This window comes from Octopus bimaculoides, chromosome 13 (assembly GCF_001194135.2).
Source record: "Octopus bimaculoides isolate UCB-OBI-ISO-001 chromosome 13, ASM119413v2, whole genome shotgun sequence".
NCBI classification, from domain to species: Eukaryota; Metazoa; Mollusca; class Cephalopoda; order Octopoda; family Octopodidae; genus Octopus; species Octopus bimaculoides.
The window spans coordinates 25,548,317-25,557,935 of NC_068993.1; the positions used below are offsets into that span (position 1 = coordinate 25,548,317).

Sequence of the window (9,619 nt, forward strand, 5' to 3'; positions counted from 1 at the left end):
TATATATATATATATATATATATATATATATTCATTCATTTGTACCATGGGTTCAATGAAATGAAAGACATGCTGTTCTAGTATTGTTTTACAGTCAAATGCTCTACCTGTTGCTAACCCTTATGTGTTTTCAAAGAAGGAAATATTCATACTGCTTCCCTTTGAAGGTACGGAGTTTTCACACATCTTTTGACAGGGAAATGACTGGAAATCAATTATATTTATACAACTTCAGAATATAAACATTCATACTAACACAAATGCTCTCACACACACTCTCTCTCTCTCTCTCTCTCTCTCTCTCTCTCTCTCTCACACACACACACACACATGTACAGTGAATTTTGTAGAGTTTCTGTCTGACAAATTCACTTACAAAGTATTGGTCAGTCTGAACCCCAAACTTTGTGACTGTGAAGCAAACTGCTCAACCTATCATATATGTATTTGTGTGTGTGTGTGTATGTACATATGGACATATACACACCAATACATTAAGACATTTATTAAAAGACTATACTGTCAGAAATATATTTGTACATTAACTACATATATATGTATGTTGTGTGTATGTCTGTGTGTGTGTGTGTGTGTGAATGTCGTGCATATTCTGCTTGTGTATGTGTAAGTATGTGTGTGCTTGTGTGTGTGTATGTGTTTGTGTGTGTGTGTGTGTATGTGCGCATGTGTGTGTTTAAACACTGTCATAGTTTCCATCAGTGCAGCAGTCTTTATATGCGAAAAGTGATCAAAGCTGAAATGGTCCCTGAATAAGAGTAATAAAGCAATCATGTTGAAAAGAGTAAAAGATGGCTGTCTGATTATTGCATAATGAAAGTGTCGGATTATAATCAAATTCAAGTGTAATAGCGAACATTTCATATGCAATATTACTTTTAATGGAAAATAATATCAGAACATACAGACAGGCACTGGGTGTAACAATTTACTTACCTATGCAAGAATGTCCCTTTGGGTGAAGATTGTAGCCATCATTACATTTACAAAAGTAACTGCCTAATGTATTGACACACTTATGGTCACATTTACCATTCTTCTTTTTACATTCATCAATATCTAAAATACAATAGAAGACAATATCATAAATAATTAGCAAGATAGTGCTGAGAAGAGACATAAAAACATACACAAAGAAACACATGCATGTACAATGCTGTATCATTTTATATCCTTTACTCTTTGCACAAAACTATGATCCATATTTTGTCAGTAAGAAATGCTGCCATGCATTTATGAAAATGTTACATTCTAAATTTACTTAATTTTTCTTTTACTATAGTTTAAAAAATAATTTTTTTTTATTTCCTCAATATCCAAAAACTGAAACAAGATCTTATTGTCAATGGTAAGATCTCAGTAAGAGATGCAAATATCTTTATCTGATATCAGACAGCATAATTTGATTACTGACGCAGTCACTATTGGAAAAAAATACAGAGACAAGAAATGGAGTATGATTACCTGATAAGAAAATTGTAAAACAAGTAAATACAGAAGCATGTAAATGCATAAATCTAACTGAGCTAGATATACTGGGAAGGATAACAGAAGCCTTCTAATATTAGAAGGCTTAAATTAGAAATAAAGTGTAAGCAGAATATTGAAATAAGAATGTGGATGCTACTCGATGTAGTGAGTTAAGAAATTTTAATTAGATTTACTAAAATATGGAATGTTGTAATGAATAAGTCTGATCTTTAGCAGCACAGTGATAACTCCAGACATGTTTTGGTCTTATTAGTCTTCATCAGTAAAACATAGTCTAACCATAAGTGTACATTTTTTAAACAACTATACAGATATTAGTGCTTCATGAATGAACACTTAGTGTTGTAATGATTTAATGGAATGACTAAGGAAAATAAATACACAGGTATACATCTGCCTAAAAACAAATAGAAATTTGGGCACTAGGATTCTATATTTAATAAACATTTCAAGATAATATTCTTTTGCAATTCAGGATGAGAATTAATCATTAAGATAGTAATTGTTCATATCAGTAACTAATAAAAATTTCTTTGTTTATTACAACAGTTATTTTTAACCCCAACTAAACTATGAAAATTTTATGCCATGGATATCTGTAGGTATTTTTTTACAGCAATTCCTATAAAAATAAAACTTCAGTTATCAACACATAGTTCATATATCTCAGTTACAGTATAAGAAAAAGATACCAAAATGGATTAAGCAGAAAAGGAAGATTGATTTTGATAGCAATGTCCATATATGGATTAGCCAATGGAAGTAATGTTAATAGGATTTATATGCCCAATACTAGAATAGGGATAAGATTAGTTTGTTGTAAAAAATGCAGTTAGAGCAATGGTGTAGTCTGATGTGTAAAGAATAATGCAGAACCAATGCAGAAAGTTATTAGAAAAGCTAAAGCAGCCATGACTGAATAAGGTGTAAAACTAGGATAATTGAAGAGCATTCAATGTGGGAGCAAAAATGTTTAGCAGATGGTTTCGGGTTCAGTTCCACTGCATGGCACCTTGGGCAAGTGTCTTCTACTATAGACTCAGACTGACCAAAGCCTTGTGAATGGATTTGGTAGACGGAAACTGAAAGAAGCCCATCGTATATGTATGTATACATTTATGTGTGTATATCTTTATGTTTGTGTTTGTCCCCCACCACCACTCGACAACTGGTGTTGGTGTGTTAACATCCCTGTAACTTAGCTGTTCAGCAATAGAGACTGATAGCATAAGTACTAGGTTTCAAAAAAATAATGTCCTAGGGTTGATTTGTTTGACTAAAACCCTTTAAGGCAGTGCCCCAACATGGCCACAGTCAAATGACTGAAACAAGTAAAAGGTAAGGGATATCTGAGATCTATCTCCCTGCTAACTTCACTAAGCAATTCAACTTCTGTCTTTGTCACTTAAATTATTGGTTTCAATGTTTGGCACAAAGCCAGCAAGTATGGAGGAGAGGTTAAGTCGATTACATCATCCCCAGTACTCAACTGGTACTTGTTTTATCGATCACAAAAGGATGAAAGGCAAAGTCAACCTCAGCAGAATTTGAACTCAGAATGTGGAGATGGATAAAATGTCACTAAGCATTTTGTCCGGCATGCTAACCATTCTGCCAGCTTGCTGACTTCTTTGTCATTTTAATTATTGACAAATCTTTCGGTGATGATTCTTACATCTTTAATCCTGGTCCCAAGACTTGATATCTACATGACTACAAAGTCAACCCAAAATGGAATGATAAATGGTAATAAATGATGGGAAAGTTTGCACTTATGGCAGTCTGTTTAATTGTAAATGTTAGTTGAAACAGTTTAAATGTTCAGATACTGATATGTTTGACCTAACATTTCACCTGGTTTTGCTATCAATTGCTAACAGCTGACCCCCACATATAGAGCAGACAAACATTGTCTGTCAGCTTTTGTTGTTACCATAACAACCATCTGTGTGTTAATGTTCTCACCTTCATGTGGCATCACATGGACAAATTCATGCCACACTAATGATATAATTCAAATAAGTATCAAAATAAATTTTAAAAATTAAGTCAGTAGTTGATATTTACTTAAGACATTTAAATATTGAAGCTACATAGTACAATACATTGCATCACACTTTACATCAAAGAACTACTTGACTATAAAAGTACAGTATGTTACACTAGTACAAAAATACAATAGGTTACACTAGTGCATTTTATTATACCAAACCAGACCATATAACTACACTACTACCAACACTATCTTACATATTGCACAACACCAGACTATATCTCACCTCAATATTTCATTAGACCACCAAATTGTACTAGAGATCACATTACACTAAATAGATTAAAATATCAATATCTCTGTACCTCACTCCATTATTTTACAAAAGTATCATTCCATAAAACTGTTAGTAGTAGTAAACACCATCACAACTGTAGCAGGAGAAGCCTTAGTAAAATATCAAATTTTAACAAAATGAAATTGACTTACCTATGCATGTGACGTTATTCTTTGACCAGAAACCATTTTTTAAACATTTATAAGTTGACGAGCCACTCAACCGATAACCTTTATGGCACTGAACTTGACATTTGGAGCCAATTTTTATTTTCTGATTCAGTGGGCAACCTGAGTTTTTCACAAATGTATTTTCAGGGAGTTCAAACATATCACAATATCCTGTTTGGCAAAAAATAAATAAATAAAATCAACTATACACAAAATTTCAGACATATATCTGATGTATCTGGATTAAAAGACATAAAGATCAATATTTTTCAAAGAAAATGATATAAGTAAACAATGCAAAGGTTAATATTCTTTTTTAGATATATTTATAGTTGAGAAACATTTCCCAGTCTTTTTGAAGTTCCTCTTGGATAGGAATGATAAAAAGAGCTTAGTGCAACTAAAGTGATTTATATAGAGATTAAAGTGTGTTTTGCTATTGTTGAATATCCCTAGCCAACTCAGCTTGAGAATATAGCACAGGAGTGAATATTTAGAATCATTCCATAAGAGATTGCTTACATTGGTCTAGTTTTGGGCCATGCTGTACACTGTATTGTGGCTGTGTGCAGTGAAGTGTAACAATGAAAGTATGTTGTAGGAGATGTAGTGTTTTCTTATTTAACATGCAAAGTCTAATCTGGTGTGGATTCATCCTACATTCTCAAGCATGCAATTTTGTTGTTTGGAGAGCTAGAAATTGGCAGTGCTTGACAATAATTCTTAGAATGGAAGAATGTTTCATATTGAAGCAGTGATTCATTAGAATGGAGTATGTAATGTTTGATATAGAGCTTTGTGCTGTGCAAATGTAAGAGTTTGGGTGACAGTATGTTTGAATTAGATAGGAGCCACATCTAGCCTTGTTCGACAGAGTTGAAGACATTAGAGTAATGGTGAAAGAAATGGAGAAACTAAAAATGCAAGAATCTTGAAACTAAAATACACAAGAAGTGAGAGATGAAAAGAAAATCAACATCAATACTAGAATACTAAGAATGGTAAGAAGAAAGAAATCTGGAAAAATACATAAACCATTCCAGTGCTGACACCATTAAATACAGTATATCATGCCAATAATAGTCTGCTTGGGTACATTCTAACACTCTCAGCTCAGCAGCACAACTTAAACAGTACATTCTAACTACAACATATACCTTATACAATAGTAATGGAATCTCCATTAGTTTTGACAATAAGTATTCAGTAGTTTGATCAAATGAATTACTGACTCTTTAATTATAAGTGGCTGAATATTCCATAACCATGTGTATCCTTAATTTAATCCTGTGGCAGAGTGTGACAAAGCTGGAATTTTGAATTACAAATGCAGTCTACCTAACGGGTTTCTAAACAGTTTCTGTCTACTCAGTTTCCTTCACCTGAGTTGACTTAAATCTTCGATAGCCAATTCTAAATATTACTATATATTATTCTTGTATTGGTTCCAGACATTGAGCTGCATCCACGCAGGAGCACCACCATTGAAGGGCTTTACTTAATCAAATCAACCCCAGTACTTATTTTTTTAAAGTATGGTACTGATCCTGTCGTTCTCTATTTTACTGAATCATTAAGTTACAGTTATAGTATCCGATTTCCAAGTAACCCACATTTTTCTTGTAGCTACTCCAGGGGGAACATGGATGAAGAATAATTACATATGACATATTCAGATTTGATCCTTATTGTGATCGATACCAGCAATTATCTAGAAAAACCATACATAACAATAAACCTGTATAAATAAAGAAAATTTACATATATGTATGTGTATTTATCTATGAGTGTGTTTACAGGTTTGTATATGTGTATGATTATGTGTTTATGTATATATATATATATATATATTTGAGTGAGTGTATGATTATGTGTGTATGTATGTAGGAATGTATTTGTGTATGTAAACAGCAATGTCATTATACCAAAGATATTCAACTGTGACATACTAACAGTCATCTTCAAAGATTATGGTTATCATCTATAGAAACAAAAGCCGATAACAATGGCATGAATAAATTTTTTTAAATTATGGAATTAAATGTGTTTTGACTTGCTGATTTTGAAATTGCTATTCATTCTCATCTAGACTTAAATTCTCATAATATGTGTGTGTGCGTGTGTATGTGCGCATGCACACACACACACACACACACACACACACACACACACACACACACACACACACACACACACACACACACACACACACACACACAAACATATCCACACATAATAGATCAAATTTTTATGTACCATTTCTCAATTTAAATAACAATAATATATCCACTATTTACTATATGATATCTATCTATGTATTTTAATGTCGTTGCATGATATTTCTAATATATGTCTCCACAATCAAGGTTAAATGAAACATCTGCTTGCAAAACACACCAAAAAACATTTGCATTGAACCATTATAAAGAGAAAGAATTTATGGAATTTTTTCACATACTGTGAAAAGAAAAATATTATACACCTAATTAAACAAATTAGAATCCCATAGAAAGCAAACTATTGGAGATTGTTTATTGATTCTTCAAAGAGAAGTCTCAAAGAGCTTTATTGTCATGTTCATAATGATTTGTATCTTCTATACCTATAGGATAACTCTTGAAAACAAATGAAAGTATGAAATTCTTCTTATAAATGGTAAATCATCACAAACAGAATTTGTGCAAATTTAAAAGTAACTCCACTTACAATTCAAGGTGACTATATAAAACTTCCAGATTTTTTTAATCAATGCTAACATATGTCCTTTTAAACAGAAAGTATGATCACCTAGAAATAAATTTTTGCTAGAAGACAGCATTTTCTAATGTCTTATATTATATTAATATGTCAAGTTTGTAGCTAAGCAATATTAAAGTTTCTTGGAAATACAAAAGACTGAAATTATAAGCAACTAGTGGAAAAAAATGTTTAATAACACATCATTGATTTGATGTAGGATGAGTGCAAAAATACAATTTCTACATTTTCATTTTCACTATTTTGCAGAAACTGTGACTGTAATGACAAGCAAGAACACTGTTAGTATAAGATAACTATCAAAGCCAGTGGAACATGAGTATTATAGGTGATTATGTTACTGTTGAAAACAAAATGAATCTCTTATTACAAAATACACCAAAAGAAAAAATATCGTACTCTATTATAATTCCTTTCACAGTTTGGATATTTTATAGGATTAACTTGACCCTAGCACTCGATTGGTGTACTTTATTTTACAAACTCAGGATAAAATTAAAGTTGAATTTAAACTCAGAACATAAAGACACATAATCAAATAGGCAAGCATTTTGCTTGATTCTCTAATGATGCTGCCAGTCCAACATCTGTATAGATTTGTGCTCCAATAAATGAGAAATACAAATGTGATGATAAGAGATATCGCCGTATGGGAAATCACTAAAAGTAGGCTTTAAAAAAATGATGTGGTCAAGAGGCATTACAATGGAACTTTCAAGTCTTAACAAGCCCTGAAGGCCACTGAGCCATACAGGAACTGTGCCCTGTAGAAGGGTCCAAGATAGAGGGCATGAGATTAATGATAAAGTGCAGAAAGCCTAGTTAGTTGTTCATGGGTCACAGTAAAAATAATCTCAGTGCCAAGTGCCTGGAGGAACTGGAAAGACTTACCAAAAGAGGAAGAAAGAATGAAGGAAAGAAAGATCAATTGCAATGACAAGAAGAACCACAAACTCCAGTTTCCAGACCACCATCAGCCCAGATTCTGAGGATGGAAATTTATGTCCAATACTAGAAACAGATAAGGTGATGAGCTGGTAGAATTGTTAGCACACTGGATAAACGCATAGCAGCATTTTGTCTGTCTTTGCATTCTGAGTTCAAATTCCACTGTCTTTACTTTTCATCATCTTAGAGTCAATAAAATCAGTTCCAGCTGAACATTGAGGTTGATACAATCAACTTATCCCCTCCCCCGATCTTGCTGGTCTTGTGCCAAAATTTGAAACCATTATTATTATTATTAGTAGTAGTAGTACTAGTATTATTAATAATAATTATTATAAGGCGGTGAGCTGGCAGAATCGTTAGCATGCTGGGCAAAATAGTTAGAAGTATTTTATCTATCTTCACATTCTGAGTTCAAATTCCACTGAGGTTGACTTTGCCTTTCATCCTTTCAGGTTCGATAAAATAAGTAATAGCTGGGTACTGGAGTCAATGTAATCAACTATTCCCCTCCCCCAAATTTCAGGCCTTGTGCCTATAATAGAAAGGATTATTATTATTATAATAATTATTATTATTATTATCATTGCCTTTGCACAGCTTCTAATGCTGGAGATGTACTACGGTGTCAGCTGTTCACTACCAGTGAGCTTAGGCTACACCTCTTATTTTTCGAGCACCTGCCGGAGTATTCGAGCAGTTCTTAAGCAGTGCTGTTTTCTGCAAGTGCTCCACCCTTATTGCAGCCCCTATTTGTTCCATGTACTTCTCAAGATTTTTACTCAGTTCAGAGCTCTGTCAATTATTGATACCACTACTACCACCTTTTTCATTGACCACAACTGCTTTACCTCCCAAGCTAACTTGTCACACCTATCGACTTTTCTTTTTTCCTTATCTCATACCTTGTTGTCAGCTGGGAATGCTATATCTATGATCCAATATCCCTATGAAATTGTTCATGCATTCTTTTCTTTACCCATCTATTTTCAGTTTCAATCGTTTTCAATTGCTTGTACAGTGCTTTATCTTTGCAATCTTTCATCATACACAAGCCTGACCTTCTTACTTCTAATAATAGCAGTTCTGTGGCATTTTTTACATACCATGCTATGTTTTCTTCTGCTCTAATGCTGTGTTTGCATCCAATAAGTCCTCTTCCCCATCTTTTTCTTGGTACATAGAGTCTGTCTGTATCACTTTTTGGGTGGAGTGTCCCATATCTATATTTTGTTTTATCATTGTCACTCATATGAGGTAGCGATTATCAGGTTGCGCCGTTAACAGTGTTTTTATTGTGACACCATCACTAGATGTATCATTAATCAGGACATGGGGAGACTTGGGGAGACTCCACCCACTCCTTTCATTATTATTACTATTATCATCCCTGATATCACTGGTATTATTATTTGGGCCTCAGATTCCTGTGCTATCAGAATAGTAGTAGTTGTAGTATTTGTAGTATTAGCAGCTGCAGCATATTATCATTATTTTTATTTTTATCATTTTCACCCTCACCACCACTACCACTGTTATTATCATTATTACTATTTCCATTCATTATTAAAAGATTTTGTTAAATGTTCTTCATTTTCAACTTTTGTCTTGTACTTGAGATAATCATAAATATGTGGTTGTTGAAAGAAATGGGGGTGGGGAAATAGCAGTTTGGTGAATAGATCCAATTCTCCAGGTCTATAAATAGATTTGGCAGTTGGTGAGGAGGTCAGCCATAGAGACAAAACAATCTTCGCACCCTTTTGGTCAACAGAGGTCAAATGTGTTTACTACTACCAGCGACCACTGGGGAGCGCTGATCTTGCCCTTGAGAAGAAGTAATTCAACCTGTTCTATTTCTAATTACTGGTAGGGAAAACAATAATATATATATATATATATATA

General features: G+C 33.3%; 1 protein-coding gene across 1 annotated transcript in view; it reads right to left on the bottom strand.

Annotated features, from left to right (window-relative positions):
• LOC106871923 (fibrillin-1) overlaps positions 1-9,619 on the bottom strand; it is a 694,404-nt gene that overhangs the window by 89,830 nt on the left and 594,955 nt on the right. The window contains exons 36-37 of the mRNA XM_052972376.1: positions 3,992-4,180; positions 955-1,077 (exon numbers count right to left, since the gene is read on the bottom strand). Coding sequence (XP_052828336.1) covers positions 955-1,077; positions 3,992-4,180 — 312 coding nt within the window. The remainder of the gene's footprint in view (positions 1-954; positions 1,078-3,991; positions 4,181-9,619) is intronic.